Source organism: Anabrus simplex, chromosome 5, assembly GCF_040414725.1.
Source record: "Anabrus simplex isolate iqAnaSimp1 chromosome 5, ASM4041472v1, whole genome shotgun sequence".
In the NCBI taxonomy this organism is placed as follows: domain Eukaryota; kingdom Metazoa; phylum Arthropoda; class Insecta; order Orthoptera; family Tettigoniidae; genus Anabrus; species Anabrus simplex.
This window is the reverse complement of record NC_090269.1, coordinates 91,536,334-91,561,326: the sequence shown is the minus strand read 5'-3', so window position 1 is coordinate 91,561,326 and position 24,993 is coordinate 91,536,334. Positions and strand designations below refer to the sequence as shown.

Sequence of the window (24,993 nt, the reverse complement as noted above, 5' to 3'; positions counted from 1 at the left end):
GAAACAACTGAAACGCGGATGATTCGTCCACAACACAAAAATATTTATTCGCATACCATTTCTAAAACAAAATATAACGTAAAACAAATTAAAGTACACTTTTCCTTACAATAGAATCATTGCTGGTGTGAGGGAGACAAGAGATGACATGAGAAGAGTTACTGTGTAACACGAATTTCACTAACGAAATCACTGCCATCTGTTGGGTCACTGGAATTGTTTTCTTTTCATGCAACTTTAACGAGGAACCTGTCCAATGACTGTTGATTTTGCCTCTTTTTGAGGATTTCACAAAAATGTGACATTGCATTGTCATTGAACTGATTCATCGCTCGCACTGCTACAGCCTTATTCAGGTGGTGCTTTTCTACAAAATTTTGCACCGTTTCCCACATTTTGCACTTCTCCCGAATCTCAGTTGAAGTGAGAGATTCCATTGACTTTTCCTCCTCCTCTTCCCCGGATGAGATCTCCATAACCTCTTGTTTGCGATGCAGGTCTATCAGTTTGTTTGTGTTCAGTTCCTGGCTATGTTCTTCCACGTCCACGTCATTCACCTCCAGCCCCATAGTCTTTCCTAAGGACACAATTTCTTCGACAATCGGCGCCTCATTGTCACCAACAATCCCCTCAAAGTCACGTCCAAGAACACAGTCAAGCCACAGGTTTCCCCAAGGTGAAGTGAGAGTTCTCTTGGTGACTCCATCCCAGGCTTCATCGATGATCTTCAGGCAGTTCACAAAGGGGAAATGATTTCTTCCAAACTCTTGGAGGGTAAGGTTTGTTTCTTCGGTCACTTCGAAGCATTGCTGAAATAGTGCTTTGTGTATAGCTTCTTGAAGTTCAAAATGACTTGCTGATTTATAGGCTGGAGTAGTGTTGGGAAGAAGGAAGTTAACCTTAACGAACTTGAATTCCTCCAGTAAGTCGTCCTCAAGGCCCCAAGACCTGGAGGATGAGCAGGAGCGTTGTCCATAACCAGCAACACTTTGAGAGTCAGATTATTTTCTGAAAGGTATTTCTTCACTACAGGACCAAAGACCTCGTTCATCCATTCAGCAAATGAACAGGGGAGGCGAAAAAGTAGGCACATGGGATGCTTGTATTGCGGAACCTCACTCGCTTATCAAGTTACAATTTATTTAAAATGTTTGCTCGTCTTGCAAAACACTTGTAGACCAAGTTACTTGCATTCCAAGGTTTCACTGTATTTAGAAGCTGGGGAAGATCAGAGAATCAAAGATTATATACCACAGAATAATATTCTTCCATGATCAGAGGAAGTGAATATTCTCTGGTTTGAGAGGTAGTAATCAACCATGGCTGCATGTAATGACATTACTAAGGATGAAAATCGTATATATCGAAAGTCGGGCTCAATGGCTAAATGGTTAGCGTGCTGGCCTTTGGTCACATGGGGTCCCGGATTCGATTCCTGGTAGGGTTGAAAATTTTATCCATTATTGGTTAAATTCGCTGGCATGGGGGCTGGGTGTATGTGTCGTCTTCATCATCATTATTTCATCCTAATTTCATGACGCGCAGGTCGCCTACGTGTGTCAAATCAAAAGACCTGCACCTGGCGAGCCGAACATGTCCTTGAACACTTCCAGCACTAAAAGCGATACGCCATTTCATTTCACACAATATATCAGAATATTAATGAAAGTGTTAATCGCTTAGCAACCTGCTAAGTACAGAATGTATTGCAGGTTTGAGTAAGCCTTTGCCTGCAATGACTGGAGTGATCCTTTGGTGATTTGATTTAATGATTGGCTGAACTTTGAGACCTATCAATGTTTCACGATTCACCGGCAGGTAATTCCAGAGAGAATAAAACAAAAATGAAGCAAATCGGTCCAGTAGAACGGATGAACAGATTTGCCAAAACTGTTTTTAGTAAACTCTAAATATATAGATTGCCGGTCCCGTGGTGTAGGGGTAGCGTGCCTGCCTCTTATCCAGAGGCCCCAGGTTCGATTCCCAGCCAGGTCAGGGATTTTTACCTGGATCTGAGGGCTTGTTTGAGGTCCACTCAGCCTATGTGATTAGAATTGAGGAGCTATCTGACGGTGAGATAGCATCCCCGGTCTAGAAAGCCGAGAGGATTTGTTGTGCTGACCACACAACACCTCGTGATCTGCAGACCTTCAGGCTGAGCAGCGGTCGCTTGGTATGCCAAGGCTCTTCAGGGCTGTAGTATCATGGGGTTAGTTAGGTTAGTTAATATGTAGATTAATACAACAGTTTTCCTCGCACAACTTTAAAATTTGTTATAGAAAAAGCCATAGATTTTCAGTTTCGACTTAGCTTATCCGTAACAGCGAAGTTCTTCAGTCTGTCGACACTAATTCAGGATGAATAAAATAAGAAAATACCTGGAGTGATTAGTTATCACTCAGCAACTCTTACTTTGTGAGTGTCTATAGCAGTAGTTCTTAAAGGATGTGTCATGGCACACTAGTTAGTAGTGCCATGATAATAACAACACACTGGAAAAATATGAACACACAAAAACATGTGTATTAATTATTTTAGTAATGTTATTTCTTAACCTTCAAGAACTGTACAGATGTAACAGAAAATGAAAACTAAGAATGTTCTATCAGTAATTTCATTACTATTGCATGAATTTCTACCTGAGTGTCAAACAGTGAACTGCTGGTATTACAGTGGAACCTCGATTATCCGTTCCCGGAACCTACGTTTTCTCGGATCATGCGTTCAAATTACGTGGTCCCGCGAGCATCGTAATGAAATCACGTTGTAAAAATCCCACATTGTCAGTTCCTCGAAGAAATGATTTCCCGGATCAACCGTCCAGAAATTTCAGTCCCATCAACGCTAAATCCTCGATCAAGCATTTTTCAGTGAACTGTGTCTCACGAAAGGACAATTATGGCATATTTATGGATCTTGGCGTTAACGCCTCGTCACTGCGATAATTAGAGCAAGTACTGTACTAGAAAAGCGATCACAGTGAACTTGCATAAGGGACCATCTCAGCATCGAATTTGGGTGGTACTGTTTAGAGAATCTCGGAAATCATAAAGCAGAGAGTGGCCACAATAATCGTACGGAGATACAGAGCATTTCGACAGCTCTACTTGAAGATGGAATGAGTTTCGTCAAATGTTCGCACTTATAAAACGTCCACATTATGTCTAGGGTTAGATGTTTATATTTTTACTTTTTCGATTGTATTGCCAAACAGGTTTTCGGCACTTTCCTCAGGGCACTGTATAGTAACTCGGCTTTCAGGCAGGAATCGAAACTGCTCCTTCTTAACACAAATCTTGTACAAATCTAGTATTTTAATATTATCGTATACGATTATGTTATCGAGACAACAGATGTTGCACCTTACATACAAAAAGCCATGGGAGGTCTTGGAATTGCCTGTTACTGTTTTGGTCCTAATATAAGACTGGGAATGTTACGTTTTTGAGTAAAAAGTAAAAAACAGCAGTCGTTTTATTTGTGCACAGCACATGTATAAAATAAATGGTTTGTATCATCATTTCCAACTCGTACTGACTTGTGCAGCGAACGCGCTTTCCAGCTGAGCCCAAGGTCACGAATAACCGTTATTTCTTAAGTTTTGATGATATTTTTTTCTCTTTTCGATTTGATTGGATTAGTGACTGACAGAATTGAATATAATGAATTCGAGAACTTCTGAGCATCGATACTTACCTTCGAAATCGTTCTCGAATTCAGCATAACCTTTAAAAGTCGATGTAGGCCTAATTTACGCAGTACAAGATTTCCAGAAACTGAATACGAACAGAGACCAAATTACAATGGAAGATTAAGAAAAGAAGGGATTCGCGATCATGCTGGGTGCTTTTGTATCTAATGTGCTTTATTTTATTAGATGAGAGAATTAAAAACTACTTGTGGTCAATTGTCGTTCGGCTTGGCGTTATTAGATTTTTCGAAAAGTTTGGCTAATAGAAGTTGCTGAACTGAAAGAAGTTTTCACGGGAAACTGACAAAGTTTCCCCTGTAAAACTGAATAGAAGTATCAAGATTTTGAACTCTTGTACCGGTAATTAATGTTTGATGCCAGTTTCGCGGTCTAACTTCCATGCCACTCATCTGGAGGGTCCAGGTTTGATTCCCGGCTAGGTCAGGCATTTTTACCTGGATATAAGGGCGGGTTACCAGGTCCATTCAGCCTGCGTGATTACCTTTAATTGAGGAGCTATCTAATTGTGACATGGCAACCCCCGTCTACAGAGCCAAGAATAATGGCCGAGAGGATTCGTCACACTGACCATGCATCGGCTCGTAATCTGCAGGCCTTCGAGCTGAGCAGCTGTCGCTTGGCAGGCAAAGGCCCATTTGGGCTGTAGTTTAGTTTGATTTGGTTTGGTTTGGTTTAGGAGTGTTGTAAGATTATAATTATACATATCTCATTTTTGTGATGTTTAGCCAAATAGCTGATGGCTTTTAATCATTCTCAGATTTTCCGTTTTCCCGTGTTGTACGCTTTATTTTAATGGTCCCTCCAAAAACGGAGAATCGAGGTTTCACTGTACATCAAAAGCAGTGGAAAAGGTGAGGGTTTGTGATCTACAGGGAATAGTAGTATCTGAAATCCTTTTAAGTAGGCTAGATGTGCCACAATATTCTAAAAGACAAAACTGTGTGCTACGAACCAAAAATGCTTGAAAAAGCCTGGTATAGAGTAAGTAATATGATTATCGCAATCTCTTGAATACTATGACCAGTGCATCGATGTTCACTTTTGCTTCAAACTGGAGAATACATTTACAGGGACATATAGGGGCGTTGAAAATGTTTGCTGACACCAAGAAAGTGTGGCAGATCAGGTCAAACGTGAAAGCATTGTTTACAGTTTTATTTTTACATCAATATTTGTGCCCTGTGAATTCCTACCTGGTGAATGGTGAACCACTGGTATTACCCCCAAGTTTTGGTATGTTTGAGAGAAAGTCAGGAGAAAAAGACCAGACTTGTGCAGAAAAAACTCTTGAAGCCATCATCATGACAACACGCCAGCTCATGCACTGCTATTGGTTAGCAAATTTTTTAATGAAATGAGGACAATTGTGCTCTTTAGTCTGCCCTGGTCACCAGACCTGGGTCCAGTGGACATTTTTCTATTCCTCAAGCCCAAATTTACTCCAAAATTACAACAATTTCAGTCAACAGAGAAAATTGATCTGAAATCTCTGGTGAAACTGTGTGTGATCTCCAAAACTGCCTACTAGGACTGCTTTTATAAGGCGGTGTTATCGTCGTCGTCTTCTTCGTGAATGGGTCATTTAGGACCACACAGAATCAACATTTTTCGGCCGTCTTTTTTGCCCAGTACTTCTTCATCTTCAATGACTCTGCATGTCTCCGGTCCTCCGACCATGCCGATCGTGTGGGTTTCCTTTCCTGTTCCTCAAATCTCCGTGTTTGAATGATGTTTTGTATTTCCTTTCGATCTTGTAGATTTGACAATCCTAATTAAGTGAGGTCTTTCTCTAATAATTTGTTATAATAACAGAGGATGGGAGAATAAGCTCACTAGGCTGGAGGTGAGCTCCCAAAAGAGTTATATATTTTTTTTTGCTATTTTGTTTTACGTCGCACCGACAGATAGGTCTTATGGCGACGATGAGTTATATTTTGAGCAACCTTGAAAGTGGAGCTTCATACCAATAATGAGTCATTCAGGCCACTGCCTTCTATGAGTACTTACCTCCTTTACATGCGTGTATGGGTTACCAATCTTCTTGAGAGAGAAGGGGAACGTCGCATAGGCACGGAGCGTATAGAAGATGGTGTGCATCTTCTCATACTGAGAGATAACGAGTGTATAGCGTCGAGCACTCTGATCATTGATGATCAGCTTGCACAGGTAATGCGGGCTGTTGATTCGAACACCATCAATGAAAGGTGGAGGGTCATCTGGAAGAAAAACGCAAATAATTAGGTAGAAAGCAGATACAGAGTAGCACAACACAGCATGAAAAGAAACAAATGGAACTGTATCGAGTTTTCCATTAAATCATTAGAGAATAATAATAACTGTGGTATAAAGGGGGCCTCTCCCTCGAATTAGGGAGCACTTTAAACATCTATCTACAATGATATCATGTGGGGATATGCTGAACTCTATGGTATAGACAGCAATTTCCAGTTTGAGGTTGCCACGTAGGAAGCTACAGTATGTTGGAACTCTTATTTACTTTCATTCAGTAAAAAATGTAATAGTTAGGGGTTTGCAACTCTCCTGCTTTAGTCCTTCTAAGGGTTGCTCCTACTGAACTTTATTCTACTAAACATAGCCTAGTCTGCATTCATAATAGGATGGGCCAGTTGCTTGCAAAATACTGGATCATTGGACAAGGTTCTCACCTTGCTTAAGGCAGCTGGCGTGCTGGGACAACAGGTGTGGTAGGATTCTTCATCCTAAACTATGAGACTCTAGAAGATTCTAGCGGCAACATGAAGAAAACAGCATTCCCTCAGAATGTAAAATTTAGGGCTGTGCCATAGCTATTTCGGTTTTAATGTAGGGATTTTAGAAACTTTAATTACTTTGAGTCATGTAGATTTCTCCAAGTTTTTCAAGCAGTGAAGGTAACTGGACTAATGGGTGCAATAAGAGGAAGCATGAGTGGAGACCATCGTTTTGCTTTTCTCAATTTTGTTTCTTGTGACTAGGATTTTCAAAATTTAATTGCAACTTTCCCTTTTCGGTTGTTAATTTTCCTTTCTTTCATTAACAAGTTTGTGTGATTTTCAGCATCTCCTTTCTCTTTTGTGGGTTGGCCTCTTTTCCAAATTTTCATTTTTGGATCTTTTTGGAATTTAACTTATTCTTGATCTATATTTGTAGCATGAGCTTAGCTCCTGATTATATGAGGATTCTTTTCATTCGTGTATGCATTACTGTTGGCTTCCCTGAAGAATAAAAGGGCAGTGAGTGTTCCATAGAGTTTATTCTGGTATTACAAGTAATCATGTTCATATTGGTCTGTATTGACTACATAACTTGACAAAAATATACCTAAATATAGCTTCTCCACCAAATCAATAAACAATATTATAATCTAAAAACAATTATTCAGGGAACAAAAGTGGACATGTTTTGGCTCTTGGAGCCATCATCAGCACACAAATACTTAAACAAAATTAAAAGCACATTAGAATATGGATGCATGAAACAATTTTAACATAAATACATTTGAAAGAAAGATCATGAATGCAGTATTGATACTTGAAACAATTAGGGGCCGATGACCTTAGATGTTAGGCCCCTTCGTTCGTCCGTCCATCCAACTTGAGACAATTCAAAACAAAATATTGGAGTTTAATGATAAAAAGTTTGTGAAATGTATTTATGTTAAAATCCTCTCATACATCTATATTCTAATGTGCTTCAAATCTTATTTTAGTGTTAGTGGGCTGATGATGGCTCCCAGAGCCAAAACATGTTCACTTTTATTCCATAAATAATCTTTTTAGATTATAATATAGTGTACTGATTTGGTGGAGAAACTATATTTATATTTTTGTCAAGTTATTCTGGTATGTGAACACTTGTAGGCTTTGGAAACTGGGAGCTCAATTCTCTCTTGTTATTAAAGAAGCTCTGAAAGCAGTTGTCTTGTTATAAAGTTCTTCAAACAATTATCAATAGTTAAGTGTGATCCGATCACCATTTGCAACTAACTTATGGTTTCTTGTTAAAAGAAAAGAGAAAGAAAAAAGAAAATACAAGGTACTTTCCTTTTTATGTGATCATTTTATTTGTCCAGCTCTAACGCCCTGCCATCTCTTTCCCTACAATCTGTAGACTGCTGTCAAAATAATAATTACAGTAGAACTTTGTTAATTCAAACCTGAAGGGATTAGAATTCAAATCAGTATCACACACCATATTTAAATGAAATTTTCAAAACAAACCCTATTTCTTCTGTGGCTCCTCTAGTTGCTATGACAGTAGAATATGGCAAAACAATAACAGATTATAAACTGAACATGGCATTTTATCATTAAAAAAATACTTCAAACACCACAAACATTATTAATCCTTCAAAATTTGTTTTAAAACAGGTCATTTACTTTTTTCTTTGAATTTATTTGTGCAATAAGTGCAAATTCCGAGTTTATTTAATGACTGAAACAGAAATCACTTTCATTTTATTGTCCCTTGGTAACATAGACTGTTGTCCGACTCGCTGGCTGAGCGGTCAGTGTTCTGGCCTTCGGTTCAGAGGGTCCTTGGTTCGTGCTGGCTCCAACATCCCTGCAACTCACACACCACACATAACACTATCCTTCACCACAATGACACGCAGTTACCTAAATATGGCTGATGCCACCCACCCTCATCTGAGGGTCTGCCTTACAAGGGCTGCACTCAGCTAGAAATAGCCACACAAAATTATTATTATTCTTTTAGCCTGTTGTTGCTTAATCCATCAACAATTTATGATGGATATTTCACTTTTCAAACCTTCAGTAGCCAGTAGAATGTCTCATTTCATCCGCTGAAAGTTGTCAACTCCATGTGGAGATCTTGTTTTTTTAAGTTCTAATGAGCGGATATTCTCTGTTACTGAAACAAAGTTTGCTACCTAGAATACTTAAGGATTATATCCTCAGGCTGCCAAGAGCTAGAACCATTTCTTAGTTTTGCAACAACTACAGTTCCAATTCCAGCACCAGCACGATTTGGGCTGCATTCCATCATTCTTAAATATGATTTGTTGAAAATATGATGGTTCTAATACGACATTTTCATCTGAATTATACAGTTTAATATTCAAATTAAGCACACATTTTTGACAATGTGTTGTATAAGAATGTCAAGGGCCTGGGTAGAAAGTTTGAATTATCCACAAAATTGAATGAAAAACATTCAAATTAACTAAGTTCTACATTAATGATAATTATTTAAAAAGCACAAAACTAAAACTTTGGAATAGCTGCCATAGTTAGGAAATGGCGCTAAGCTTGGCTCGGCGAATGTAATAGGAGAGCGTGGCATGTAACAGCGATGACGTCAGACCTCGCATGTACTGTATGAATAACAGCTGACTAGAGGATGGATAAGAAACGAGACCGCAGCGCATTTGATCGTGGCCATATGGTCGGCACCAGACGCATGAGCCAGTCCATCTCTGAAGTCGTGCAGGCAGTGGTCTTTCCAAGGGCCACCGTATCAAGAGTATTCTGTGAGAAAGTGGATTCGGACTAAACTATTGCTGCCAGGGTCAACTGTCGTGGTGTACGATGCTTTGATGACAAAAGTCGTTGCAGGCCAGCTCAGATTGTAAGAGCGGATAGACGGGTCATAGTGAAGAAGATCACTCATCAATTCAATGTTGGATGACGGTGTGTGAGCAGCCACATCATCCAGAACAATCTCCTCACGATGGGGTACAGAAGCAAGCATCTCACTAGGGTACCTCTGCTCAACACCTGTCACAAGGCACGACTGACAAGGCGAAGGAACATCACTATTGGAAGCTCGAAGCAAGGAGAAAGGTCACTTGGATAGACGAGTCGAGGTACCAGTTGGTACATGCCGATGGTTGGGTATGACTGCGTTGTCAACCACATGAGGCAATGAAGCCTTTTTGGGAGCTGGATATAGTTCAGACTGGTGGAGTCTCATGTGGAGAATGTTCATGCGGGATGAAATGGGACCCCTGGCACATCAGCCAATGTCCCTCGCCGGCGAATGTTACAGGAACCTGCTAGCAGATCATGTTCACCTCCTTTCCTCTGTTCGCCTCCAACACCCTGCAGGCGACATCCACCTACAGCAAGACAATGCTCCAGCCTGTTGGTCCCGAATTGCAGCCAACTAGTTCAATGAGCACTCTTAAGGATGTGAAGATGCTTGCTTGGCCCCCAATGAGCCCCAATCTCAATCCTATTGAGCACATCTGTGATGCTGTCAAGAGGGAGATGCATGCCCAGGACTCTGACCAATTTTCATGGATTTTTTTTTTTGCTAGGGGCTTTACGTCGCGCCGACACAGATAGGTCTTATGGCGACGATGGGATAGGAAAGGCCTAGGAGTTGGAAGGAAGCGGCCGTGGCCTTAATTAAGGTACAGCCCCAGCATTTGCCTGGTGTGAAAATGGGAAACCACGGAAAACCATTTTCAGGGCTGCCGATAGTGGGATTCGAACCTACTATCTCCCGGATGCAAGCTCACAGCCTCTACGCGCACGGCCAACTCGCCCGGTCATGGATTATGGGAGACTGTGAAATGATCGTGGATCAGTATGGGTCCCCAATGTTTCCAGTATCTTGTGAAGTCCGTGGCATGCCGCATTGCTGCCATAATCAGGGTGAAAGGGGCTGTTACACGCTACTAGCCAGGTATCTCTAATATTCATTTGCTCATCAGTGTAATAGTGTCATTAATATCTCTACGGATCGAATTACAGGAAAGCTGGCACATATATGTTGAGGAAACAGAATACAAAATCAAAAAGTAAAGATAAATTGATATTAGAAAATGCAAATTAAAACTTTATGGATGTATCAAAAGAATGAACCCTAACAGAGCCGCAAAACAAATGGAGATCTTTAGATCCAATATTTATAGATGTCAAGTTGACCAAGAGGAAAACTGATCAGAACAATCAAAGAGAGAAAGGAAGCCCACAGTATGAGAAAGAAAGAAATATAAGCTCAAATGTAGGTAAGATAACACCGCTCCTCGCATGATGTGATCATCGTGAATTCCTTTCAGCGAGCCGTGAAGTCCTACATAGGCTTATTTCCAAATATTAATACAGTAGAACCCTGGTTCACCAAGGCTAATCTATAAGTGCAATACACTACTACGAACACTTCATTGAAGATTTTTCCATAAATACTGCACTGAGCACATAAATACATGTCTCCAAGAAACTGCGGGGTTCTGTTTGATAATTGTGTACAAGATGATGGTGGTGGTACTTGTACAGTATTATGCAGCTGGTAGTGGGGAAATTGACTCAAATAGTTTGCGCATACATGATAACTATGAATGGTACGACATCCTACTGCTTTTTTTTGAGTAGCAAATGAAGAAGAAATGGTATACATGCATGGCTATTTAACATAGTTCACAACAAAAAGTAACAATACAAAACAGTTACGCTACTTTAAACTGTTGTGAGCTTACCTCCAACATTTGCTATTTATTTTTGGAGAATGTTATCAACAGCTTATAAATCTCTTATTTTGTCCCGTACTGGCTCAACCTTAGAATGTTATCAAGATAACAAGCGGACATCACTCGTCCATCTTTCACCAAATAAACACTCTCTGCGTTGAACACTTCATACGTTCCTAGCGTCGTTTAAGTGGGGATGCACAAATTAGCGCAAAAAGGAACCGTGTGTGGTATCCTTAGACGTGAAATCAGAAGTGGTTTGACCGAGACGAAACAATTAAAAAAGTGGTTAGTGATTTAGGTGTCAGTGAAGTGACTGTGACATAATTTATATCCACAACCATCTGTAGTATCCGAGTTGCCATCGGTCCACATACCTCAGATATTCAGATTTTACTGTAGTAGTAGTAGTAGTAGTAGTAGTAGTAGTTTTTTCTTTTTCTTTTTGTTATGGCAGGGGAAAATCTTTTAAAGACACCACTCTGTGTGGGAGTTGGATTTCCACCAACTAAAAACCCCTGCCCTCTTCACTCAGACCATTCTGAAACTGCTTGTCGGCATGACATCAGAATGGAGTGATGTATGTTATTAAGTTCTTCCTTTCTCTTCTTTCTCCTTCACCCCCATAATGCTTGTCGCCATTGCCTTTACTGTGTTCCAGGCAAACGGGCTCTCTAACATAATCTGAACCAGATTCCCTGGCGTGAGTTGTCGGCCAAGTTGTTGGCAGGCTTTTCTTCGTTCTTCTTCCCATCGAACACAGTAGAAAAAGGTGTGTTCTACTGTATCCCTTTCAGAACAGTACCAACAACCATCTCCCTACGTCTTTCCCATCTTCATGGCGTATACGCCGAATCTTCCATGTCCTGTCAGGATCTGCGACAGATAGTAATCTACCTGCCGATGTCTACATTTAAGCCAGTCTCCTATGTTGGGTATTAGCTTTTTTGTCCATTGGCCAACATTGGTTGTGCCATCCCATCGGTCTTGCCAGTCTAGTAAGAGTTGGTTCCTCGAGGCTTTCTTTTCCTCAGCAGATATAGTTGCACCCCTTTCATGCCAAAGTTTTCTCTCTACAACGAGGAGGTCAATGGGAATACTGGCAGCTACAACTTGTAAAGCTGCTGTCGAAACAGTTCGATATGCACAGGTAACTCTGAGCAGCATTTTCCTCTGTACTCTTTCCATAGCTCTTCGGTGAATCTTCCTCCAGAGTGCATTGTGCCAGATAGGTGCAGCATAAAGTAAAATGGAATATACTGCAGAGCACATAATCTGTCTCTTAACTGTTCTTGGTCCCCCGATGTTAGGCATAAGTCTGGCTAATGCCGATGCCTTCTTCTCTGCCTTTTGGGTTACTGCCTTCACATGTGCACCAAATGTGCAATTCCTGTCAATAAGAACCCCAAGGTATCGTACAGACTTTCCTGGGATAATCACTGTATCATTTAATAAGAAACGGACATTTTTCCAATTCCTGGAACCTTTCAAAATTACAGCCTCAGTCTTATGTGGAGCCAATCTCAACTTATTATTTACCATCCAAAGGTTAACTCGTCTCAGTGATTCATTTACTCGGAAGGTCAGTTCTTCTACATTCTCTGCTATTACCACTATTGCAAGGTCATCTGCATAACCAATAGATGTTGTCCCTTTTGTCAGCTGCAGGCGTAAGACACTATCATATAGAATGTTCCACAAGGTGGGTCCTAGGACAGATCCCTGTGGAACGCCAGCACTCATTTCAAGATCTTCTAAATCATGAAATCGTATTCTTCGTCCTTTGAAGTACTTAACGATTATTTGTTGTAGATACTGAGAAATGTTCATCCCACGAAGTTCTCTCAAAATAATGCTCCAAGAAGCAGTGTTAAAAGCATTTTTGACATCTAGCGCTATCAAGGCAGCCCATTTCTCACTGCTTTCTGCCTGTATTTGAATCACCCTCTCAATAGCTTGGGTTGTGGTTCTACCCTTTCTAAATCCAAACTGGTTCGAAGAAAGTCCTCCCTGTTGTTCAAGTTCTTTCTCCAGTCTAGTTTTAATCAATCCTTCGTAAAGTTTGCTCAAGGTGTTTAATAAGCACAGTGGCCTGTATGCTGATTGATCTAATGATAGTTTCCCTGCCTTCAATAACAGCACTAGCTTGGCTACTTTCCACTCATCGGGGAATTCATGCTTTTTTAATAAATCATTGAAGACTGATAAGATCCAACCAGGTGCCACCTCAACTGCATACTTGATGGCTTCTGGTGGGATTCCATCTACACCTGGTGCCTTACCAGTCTTCATATTGCGTGCTACCTCTTGTAACTCAACCACAGTGAACGGTTCTGCAACACAAAAATCTGATTCCGTTTCAAGTCTGTCATTAGTACAAGGGAACAACTCCATTGCTATGGCTTTCCTTCTATCAGCTGGGAGCTGAACTGGTACCCTGTTGATTATTCGACCGGTCACTATCTTATATCCCGCTCCCCAGATATCACTGTCTAGATCTTCGCATAGTTTTTGCCAGAGATTTCTCTTAGAATCCTTTATTAGCTTCAGTAGTAGTAGTAGTAGTAGTAGTAGTAGTAGTAGTAGTAGTAGTAGTAGTAGTACCTCAGCTACCTTGTGAGCAGGCATTTTAATTTGATGCCTTGCAGGCTACCTGTGCATTAATGTGGATGTTCCATTTTACTCTACCAGACAATAGACTCTGTTGGTGGATCTATGACCGAGTTTTAATTAGTTATGTTGGACAAATGCCAAATGTGTCACCAGAGATCAGTTACACTGAGCACTTTAACAATTCGCACATCTAAGTCTTCATGTGGGAAGGATGATGAATACATGTGGTAAAAGACTGAAGTTGAGTGCTGAAGCCTGCCCTCCTGATGAAGCTGGGAGACAGAAGTACAATGAAGAATTGGGCTTGATGATGTGAGAGCCAATTTATTTGAAGACAGCAGTGTATGAAGATGTGGAGATCACCCCCACTCTCTCTATTTCACCCTCTTCTCATAGTGACCTGTCACTGTGTTTATCCTGTGTTGTGTGTTACTTTCAATGTTCCTGTCTTTCTGTATATGACTTGTACAAAACATTATAGCCACCATACATGAGATATGCTTCTGCCATACTCACTGGGGTAAAAGACACGGCGCCCATCATTGCGATAGACCAACACCGTGATGTATTCTCTGTTCTCCTTGAAATCCTCCAGCTGCGTGATGTGCCTAGTAAGCAAAATCCAGACAGCTCCACTTCCCTCCTCCACCTCCAGTGTAAACTGTGGGTTCTCTCCGATATTGTAAGCATCCTTGATTGGGCCTACGCCAGCTTTCCATGACCTGGAAGCAAATGTAACGAGTATAAGAAATTCACCCTCCAATCTGCCCCCACTTTTAAGTCAAAACTGAAGATTCTTTCATAACTGGACAAATGAGGAGCGTTCAGGTGAGATCCTGACTTTTAGGAGGAAAGAAAAACTTAAATTAACCATCAGGATAGCAGCTTTTGAATGCACAACTTTTTGAAAGAAAAAAATATATTTAAAAAAAAGTGACACAGGAGAGCTCTCCGTATAACTAGCACAGATCAAGAATCAATAACAATTACATAATTTCACAAGTAAAATGGGCCAAGTGTGGTTTTGTCCAAACCATGACTCTATTGATTTTGCTCAGATGGTAGCAGGACTTGTTCCTTTCTTCTCCGGCTCTTTGCACATATTTTAAAAACAAATTGTGATCTTAAAAAAAAAAAAAAATAATAATAGAGGCACCAGAACTATCAGAATGTCAATTTTTGATACTGGAACAGTAGTGAAGCCGTCTTCTCCCATCACTGACAATGATATAATAAGATATGATAACTGGGGAGAAAACACTCAAGATAATGCTTTGCATCTGTTAAAACAACATTTACAAACAAAATAAACAGCAAAGAAATGCAGAAAGGCAGTATTCGAATGACTAAATACCTAGCCTGTAATTGGTGGATCGGACAGGTTCTTTGCTCGGGCCCACCACTAGAACAAGTCGGCTTAGCTCAGACCTAGGGTACCTTCAAAACGGCTCTGTTTGGTTTTGGTTAGATTTCATTGAGAAACAGATTCAAAAATACTATTTTATCAGAAACCTAGATATTTATGGACATGTTTGGTTTTGCCTAGATACTCCTCAAATGCAAGGAGGAGAACTTATTTTACTGCAATATTTTTTGCTATAGTGGAAAAGTGATGTGTCATGCAATAAATATTCCAGAATGGCATAGAAAAGAGACAAAATCTCATTTCAATTAACGGTATCTTATTCTTAAAAAGGGTTTTGCAAAACACTCCTTTTTTAACAAAATAATGAGGTTCTACAAAAGTCCACATATGCTCATATCTCTCTCTCTCTCTCGCTCTGATAGTTGTGCTCATGACTGAGCAATGTGACCTCACACGTTTTGTCAATTTGTTCTGGACCTAACCTGCTCCTCCATTATTCTCGATTTTCTGCCTCTTGCATGTTCTTCCTTAACTCATCTGCTTGGTGCTCTAACTCTTGACCCTTTTAACACTGAATGTTCCCTGTACTATATTCTCTAAGCTGTCCCCCTGTTGTCTTACGGTGTGGCCAAAAAACTGCAATACCTTCTGGTAGCATATTAAAGAAAGAGGTTTTCTCATGCCTAACTCATTCCTGATTGACACATTCATTCTTCTCTGTGTCCAGGGTATTCTTAGTGTCATTTACCAGCACCACATTTCAAAGGCATTAACACTGATGTTCCCTCTAGCTTTGATAGTCCAGGTTTCACAACCATACAAGATGGAAAACACAAAAGTCTGTACTAAGTGGATTTTGTTATTTCTAGATATTCCTCAGTCACACCAGATGATTTTCAACTTTTCTAATGCACAATATTAAGAGCTATTCTTCTTTTAACTTTTTACAGCCTCTTTATCACTCAGAACTGAGCCTGGATACATATATTCATGCACAACTTCAAGATCTGTCAAGAGACCAGAGAACTGAAGGTTCTTGCCAAACCATCAGCCTTGTCTTGTTCAGGTTTACCTCCAAACCAAGAGTCTGACTTTCTATCTAATACATTACAATGGTATAGCAAGCTCTTCCTTACTGATGGTAAACAGAGTAGTATTGTCAGCAAAACAAAGATTACTTATCTTCCTTCCAGCAATGGAGATTCCACCATCCCATACATCCACTGCATTTCTCATAATGTAAACAATATACTGTATATCCTTGTCCAAGCCCTTTACATACAGTACAGGAAACTCCTTTGATAGCTCACCGTCAAATGACACTTGCTGTATTGTCGTCATTGTTGTTGTTGTTGTTGTAGAGCCCCTTAATCAGTTTATTAAGATGAGATGGAATCCCCATTATTCAGAGAACTTTCCAAACCTGTTTCCACATAACACAGTCAAAAGCCTTCTTACAGTCTGAGAAGCATATCAGTATTGGAATACTGAATTCTCGGGCCTTCTCAATGAGCTGTCTCATATTCAGGATTTGCTCCAGTCTCTTTGCCTTGCTTGCACAAATCCAGTTTGTTCTAGTGGGATCTGTTGCTATATGAATGCCTTTAGGCTCTAACTGATGATATAGAGAAGAAATTTATTGGCATGTGAAAATAACACTAAGGTAGTCCAATAATTCTTGCAGTCCATCACTGATCCTTTCTTATAAAGTGGAACAAACACTGAAGTGGTCCAATCTTGAGGCCATTTGCAGGTATCCCAGACTCTACTGCAGATGAAATTGAGTATATCTACACCATAATCCCCCCAGTTCTTTTTTATAATCTCTGCCGATATGTCATCATACCCAGTTGCCTTGTGATCTTTAAGATGTCTTAAGGCATTCTCTATCTCACTTCACAGTACTGATGTTCATGTTCTTTGAAGTAAAATTTTATGTGATGATCATTTCAGCCATATGTGTCAGTGAACAGATGTTTATAGTACTGCTGCCACCACTCAATGTTAGCTTCTTTCTCACGAATATAAATGCCATTATCTCCTAGTATTGCCCATGAACTAGGTTTGAAGTTATGTATTATGGTCTTCAACTTCATAAACAGATCCCGAGTCTGATTCTTTTGGCTGGGGTTTTTAATGTTACAAATTTCGTTTTTTCGACTTGAGAATAATACCTGGCCTCACCTTTCAGAAAGCCTCTCACGTGGGCATGAACAAACGTAGATTGTGTGGAGATCACTTAATTGTCTTAATTCTGGAGTTGGAAGATCCAAAAGCCATCTTCAGAAATGGCACTTCCCTGTCGACAAAGTTAACTGTGACTGCGGAGAACCCCAGACCATGGAACATCAAATGGATTGCAGGCTGTGCCCTGCATCATTTCAGCCATGTATGTCAGTGAACAGGTGTTTACAGTACTGCTGCCACCACTCAATGTTGGCTTCTTTCTCACGAATATTAATGCCATTATCTCCTAGTATTGCCCACGAACTAGGTTTGAAGTTATGTGGTATGGTCTTCAACTTCTTACGACACTAAACGCTGTTGAGGTTGCACGTCACTGGTCTACCGTGGTGCGACTTAATTCAAGATTGTCGTTTGTGTATGTACATATTTTGTTTGTTTCTGACTTGAATAAAAAAGCGCAGACTTCATGTATCTGTTTCTGCTTATCATCTCTGTAACTCTTCTGTACCTCACGGCTCAGAAACTGATATCTCTGACAATCTGTGTGGGATTTCCATGACCTCCCCTTTTCAGCTGCTTCCTCTCTTCAATTAGAGGGAGATTCCTAGAGTTTAGACAAGGGTTTCTTCTATCTGTATCAGACTTAACCTCATGATCTATGCTGGTAACTACAGATTTTAGTTCATTTGACGTCTCATTTGCTGACCGATTTTCAGATAACCATATAAGCTTCAGTTTCATCCCAGCTAGTTTTCAAATTATTATTTTTTTTCTTTTCAGAGAATTGCCTTCCATACGAGATCTCATTTCCTTCCTTGCTGTCACTGTAAGCTTTAGGTGAAAATCTATGACCGGCAATATATTATTAGACTGGCAGTCTAACCCTGGGTAGGTTTTAGCAATTATTATCAATGATTTTCAATGGCCTTTCACTAAGATAAAATCTATTTGGTTTTGGGTTCTGTCATCAAGTAATAATAATAATAATAATAATCGTATGGCCTCAGCTACTGTGTGCAGACATTTCAATTTGACGCCATCTGGCTGTCTGCTCGTCAATTTCGACGTTCCGTTTTACTGTAGGCCCCCACTAGATGGCAGACCGAGTAAACCGAAACTCTCTTGGGCGTCTATGGCTGAGATTTAATGAATTTTGTCGGGTAAACACCAAATGTGTCACCAGAGATCTTTTACATGCCGACATCGTACGACATGGAGTGTCGAATGGACTTTTTTCCGCCCTTCAAAAATCAAGTGATAAGTATGGATAACGGTGTCTATGTTGAAGTAATGTATTTGCCACAGTCTTGCCATTACCTATACAGAATTGTTATAGCCTTTCTCCTTTCTCGTTTTGCACTCTCAGACTGAAACATCCGATACAGCTGATATGATTAGCACAGTCCTCTCCAATTTTAGCATTAAAGTCTCCCTGAATAATATTAATTTCTCTGTTCAGGAAACTGTTCAATGTTTTGTCCAGAAGGTCATAAAATTTGACAATTTTTTCACCAGGTGTTGGAGATGTTGGTGCATAAACCTGGATGATGTTCAGTGCGTAAGGCCTTGAATACGATTTTACAACCATAATCCTCTTGTTAACCCACGATCATTCGCGTATCGGCAAATTACGCGATCACTCGCGTTGTTAGGTGGAACCCAACATCTGTACCTCTCTTATAAAATCAATTTCATATGATTCTTTTTGCTTTTATTTTATTTTACTGTTTTTATTGTATACTGATCATTTTAACATGTTTTATTATTTTTATTGAATACGATATACTGTTAAACTTAAACATTACATTTATTTCAAATGAAATAGCACCAACTGATAAAAGTAGCCTATAAACGTATCAGCTTACTTACTAAATCACAAATACAATTTGGAATATTAATGAAGTCTACAGTATATTGGTTTACGGTCTAAAGATAGGTTACTTTATCCTTTGGTATTAATGTTATTTTCAGCATTTTCACACAAGCAACACATAATTATTCCCAGGAAAACTCATGTGATCAATGTAATTTTCATCTAACAACTAGCTAATAATTTGCTGTCTTTGACGTACACTCATATTGCCGGTTATATCAATTATTGGAAAGAAAGATTTTTAGGAAGAAAGTCTTACAAACAGAAGGATTCCAAGGGAGGGAGGAAGGAAAAGAAAACAGGCACAAAATGGACTGAAGACAGGAAAAGGAAGCACAGTGAAACAATGAAAGAATACTGGAAGAAAAGGAAAGAACAACTCAGGAGGAAGAATGGAAATTGCAACGTGGTCCTTAGAAGGCCGGAACGCAAGAAGAAGAAATATCAATTGAATTGTAGAAAATCAACACACGTGATCACTTGCACTGTTAGGTCTCCTCTAACGCTACTCATTGGTTACACACACACACACACGACCGCTCGCGATGTGAGATAGCAACTAACACAACACGTGATGTGCTCTTTACCCCACTCTTTCCTCCCCTCCAAACTATCACAGCTACTACACAAATATGTCATGGTGTGCTCAAAGGACCGAATGAGGCATTTTCAAATGGACATCGATTCAAAGCTAAGGACAATCAAATTGTAGCAAAATTTGTAAAAATGTTAGATTGGACCTCATAGCATGAGTGATCGTGGGTTAGAATGCTAATATCCAATTATGGCAAGATTCAGAGTTTTCGGAATCACTATGGCTACTCCATTACAATTTTTACTGTGGTGACCACAAATATAAACAGTATTGCAACTGATAGTGTTGAAGTGACCACTGCCATGCCAATGAGTTTCAGGAAGTCCTAGAATATCAACATTGTGACATTTCATTTCCTTTTCAACAATGGATAGTTTTCAAGTCTGTAGCAATTTTTGGACATTCCATGTTCCATTATGTTTTGTATTGCGAAGTGGTGCCTTTGCAGGATTGTTAGGAGCTTGTCTCATCCCCACCCTCACCAAATATATATATATAAAAAAGGGGACTAGAAACTCCAGACATATGAAATTGATCAAAGCTATAATGAGGTTGTGAAGGGAAATGCTTCAGTGATGGTTTCTGTTGTCTTCTACTCTTCTCAATAGGTGGTCCCTAACCTTGGAAACAGACACCTTTGGTAGCCACTCCTAACATGGAGAACAGATGCTACATCGTAGATTCCAATGCCATTTCCTGCAATGAGGGTGCACTGCCCTCCCAAGGAAGCTCATCTGCCCGAAGCTATTGACATCCTTAGGTTGTTGGGTTATTTGCTGCCACTCAACAATTGGCGTTGAGACGCTGGTGGTACGGTCTACTCCATTACCATAGCAGGGTTAACCTGGCCAGTAATGAATAGTCAACTCGAATTGTAAGTTACTGCACCGCCAATCCAAATGATCTTATATTTATGATTTATGATTTCTCAGCCGACAGTCATTGTAGAACGTGTTGTCGTGTGCCACAGGACACGTGTATAGCTAAGAATGCCAGGCCGCCGTCAACGGAGGCATTTCCAGCAGACAGACGACTTTACGAGGGGTATGGTGATCGGGCTGAGAAGGGCAGGTTGGTCGCTTCGTCAAATCGCAGCCGATACCCATAGGGATGTGTCCACGGTGCAGCGCCTGTGGCGAAGATGGTTGGCGCAGGGACATGTGGCACGTGCGAGGGGTCCGGGCGCAGCCCGAGTGACGTCAGCACGCGAGGATCGGCGCATCCACCGCCAAGCGGTGGCAGCCCCGCACGCCACGTCAACCGCCATTCTTCAGCATGTGCAAGACACCCTGGCTGTTCCAATATCGACCAGAACAATTTCCCGTCGATTGGTTGAAGGAGGCCTGCACTCGCGGCGTCCGCTCAGAAGACTACCATTGACTCCACAGCATAGACGTGCACGCCTGGCATGGTGCTGGGCTAGAGCGACTTGGATGAGGGAATGGCGGAACGTCGTGTTCTCCGATGAGTCACGCTTCTGTTCTGTCAGTGATAGTCACCGCAGACGAGTGTGGCGTCGGCGTGGAGAAAGGTCAAATCCGGCAGTAACTGTGGAGCGCCCTACCGCTAGACAACGCGGCATCATTGTTTGGGGCGCTATTACGTATGATTCCACGTCACCTCTAGTGCGTATTCAAGGCACGTTAAATGCCCACCGCTACGTGCAGCATGTGCTGCGGCCGGTGGCACTCCCGTACCTTCAGGGGCTGCCCAATGCTCTGTTTCAGCAGGATAATGCCCGCCCACACACTGCTCGCATCTCCCAACAGGCTCTACGAGGTGTACAGATGCTTCCGTGGCCAGCGTACTCTCCGGATCTCTCACCAATCGAACACGTGTCGGATCTCATTGGACGCCATTTGCAAACTCTGCCCCAGCCTCGTACGGACGACCAACTGTGGCAAATGGTTGACAGAGAATGGAGAACCATCCCTCAGGACACCATCTGCACTCTTATTGACTCTGTACCTCGACGTGTTTCTGCATGCATCGCCGCTCGCGGTGGTCCTACATCCTACTGAGTCGATGCCGTGCGCATTGTGTAACCTGCATATCGGTTTGAAATAAACATCAATTATTCGTCCGTGCCGTCTCTGTTTTTCCCCCAACTTTCATCCCTTTCGAACCACTCCTTCTTGGTGTTGCATTTCCTCTGTCAGTCAGTGTATAATGTACTTACATTTCATATCATCTAAGCAGATCTCCAACACAGAATATTTCCTCCCTGATGTGGAAAAGTCACAATGGCAGTATGCTATGTATGGTTTGAATTCTGCATAACTAGCTTTTCTTTTTCTGATTTTACTGTTATTACTAGGGAGCGGATTTTTATGTGCTAAAAATGTGAAAAATATTTATTTTTTATGTGCTGAAAAACTAAAATATGTGATAAAAATTGAAATTATTTTCCTTTAAATATCACATAACTAATCGCGCTCAAGAAGTAAATAAGTATAATGTTTTGTATTAGAATATGGTGCTACCAAATGTGCTCCTTAAGGTAAAATGATGTCTGTGTATGGAAACGTGCTGTATGGTATATTAATTTTTGATATGCCAGATTAGATATTATGAATGGTTCTTTTTTTAAAGGTAATGTTTTGTTTAAATATGGCAAAAGCAACCTATCATCTTTGAAAAAATAGTACCAGTTCGTACTCACCCATCACACGCTGAAATATTAGTTGCTAGAAGTAGTCTCAGAATTGCAGTGAACAACAAAGGTCATCTCCAAATTGTCCATCACAAATGCATGCCGATTATCTCTAAAGGACGCCTTATACTGCGAAAACGATCGCTCCACATCACAGGAAGTCAGACGAGCATAGTTAAAGAGAGGAATGTCACCAACAATAACGCCATCAATTTCGCCAACATGAGCACCCTCTAATACATTAGAAATTTGGCACATTGTTTGAAATCCTCTCTTTTTCCTGAACAAATTTTTATATTTGACCTTTAACAGTCCGTGTACCTGCGAAGCCGGGAGTGAATCTAATTTTCAACAGCGCGCACTTCTTTCACTATTTCGGACAACAGATTAGTGGATTTTTAAGTATGTCTATAGTTTTACACAAGAAGCTTAGATTGGCAGATATAAACACCAAATCATTTTTCAAAGAGCTGTCTTTTAGTATATCTTGAAGAATCTCAATTGACGACGCGTCGTTTTTATCTAGCACGTTCACAACGGATGCAAAACTTTCAAAATTGTCTGCGTAGTCTACCACAGCGCTAAGCCAGGTAACCCACCGCGTAACAATAGGCAGAGGAGGAAGCGCAAGATCCGGGTTTTTTTCTCTTTAAAGAGATCATTTCTTGAGGGTGCTTTTACGAAGACTTTTTTTGCTATTAGACACTAATTTATCCACTTGAGGATACTGAGCCCGCACAGTTTCACATAACCTGTGTAGAGCATGAACAACGCAAGTTACGTGTATCATTTTCGGAAAGCTCACAGAAAGGCCTTCGGGTGCCTTTTTCATGTAAGCTGCACTGTCAGTAAGGAAAAGCAATACATGGTCGTATTTTATACCTTTTGGCGAAAGTAAGTGCATGGCTTCATTGAATAACCTAGCTACACTGACATGGTTTGCAGCAAGGATTTCTTTACACGCTAGAAAATAAGAAGGTTCGCAAGCAGTTTTGTCATTCTTCAACACACCAACTACAACATTTCCTACTTTTCTGCCACTTGAATCAGTGGTTTTGTCAACGCTCACCCACAGTTTTTCGCTATCACATACTGCCCGAATTCTCTGTAAAGTTTCTTCGTAACATTTTGGGAGATAGTTTTTCCTTAATGTGGATTCGTCTCAAGGCTCAAAATTAATGTAATTTGTTAGGAAATTTCTCAGTCCCGGATTATTTTTTTACCAAGAGGAATGTCGGCGCAAAAAAAAATGCTCTACACACATCTAAATAATACTGGGAATATTTAGATGGGCCTGCATTTGAAGTAGCTGGTTCAGCTATTAGTAATTGTCGCGAACGCACACGCGAAGCAGCCGCAGTATGCTTATTTCCAGACAAATGCTGGATTACTTGAGAACGTTGATCTGCACGTACTGTTTTACCACACGGTTGGCAAAATAAATACTTTTCCATCGGTAGTAAAAATGCTTTTAAATTCCACTACATATTGTTGAAGACGCGACCTTGTACTCGACTTCTCTTTTGGCATTATTTTCCAGGTTACGACACACGCATTTACGGTGAATCACTGTTTCAATAAAAAGAATAGCAGCGGACACTGAAGGAAATATTCCTTATAAATCCATACAAAATCACACGACCACGGGAATGATATATGGACCCGAACAGCTAACCTTACTCTTAGGAGTGATGAAATTCCACTACCTATTGGTGGGGCAATATTCTTCCGAGTCTCCCATGTCGTAACGGAATTACGTCACCTTATCTCTCCGTGATTGCCTTTCACTGATATTCTATAAACAAAACCCGAGAGGGCTGACTCATAAAAAGTTGGAATGATATCATGCAAAGAAACATCTTGTGCAGCAAATCAAATCGCTGTCTAAATGTAACGACGTAGCCAGTGACCAGCAAGTTTTAGAACTTATGGAGGGAAGTCCATAAACAGCCGAAACATTCAGATACATTATGTTAAATACACTATTAAAAACAATTCCGTAATCGTAAAATGAAAATATGAGCATTGCTTTATAACACAGAAGCATTTTAAATTTTATTGATCAACAAATATTGCCGATTTATGTGGTTATTATAGATTTTCTTAAAATATGTATTTACATTTAAAAAAATGTGGAAATATGTGTTTTTATGTAAAATAAGATTCAGTTTTTACACTTGGGGATGCACAATAGGAATAATGAACTTCGTAACGTGCGTTAAAACTTACGCAAAAAGAATATGTAATTACATAAAAATCCGCTCCCTAGTTATTACCATCATTTCTCCTGCACTTCCTCCCTAAACACAATAGTGGTTTAATCTGAACTTTCATTGAAAAAGCCTATATCACAACGTCTGTAACATGGTTCTTCGTGTTCTCATTCACACCCAGCACCAACAAACCATATCTGATGATTGCTTCACAGTTAAAGTCCTTAAACATTTATCCCAACCTCCCACCCTCCTGCCCTTAGAGATTCTGAAGGACATCAACTGGTGCTAAAGTCTAGGGAAGTATTAGATAGCTGATCCTTCTTTCCATTCTCTTGTTTTA

At 40.4% G+C, this 24,993-nt stretch overlaps 1 protein-coding gene across 5 annotated transcripts in view; it reads right to left on the bottom strand.

Moving 5' to 3' along the window:
- Positions 1–24,993, bottom strand: part of LOC136873775 (calpain-7) — a 144,459-nt gene that overhangs the window by 15,626 nt on the left and 103,840 nt on the right. For all 5 annotated transcript variants that reach the window (XM_067146987.2, XM_067146988.2, XM_067146989.2 and 2 more), the window contains 2 exons: positions 14,280–14,485; positions 5,720–5,928 (listed from right to left, as the gene is read on the bottom strand). In XM_067146987.2, coding sequence (XP_067003088.2) covers positions 5,720–5,928; positions 14,280–14,485 — 415 coding nt within the window. The remainder of the gene's footprint in view (positions 1–5,719; positions 5,929–14,279; positions 14,486–24,993) is intronic.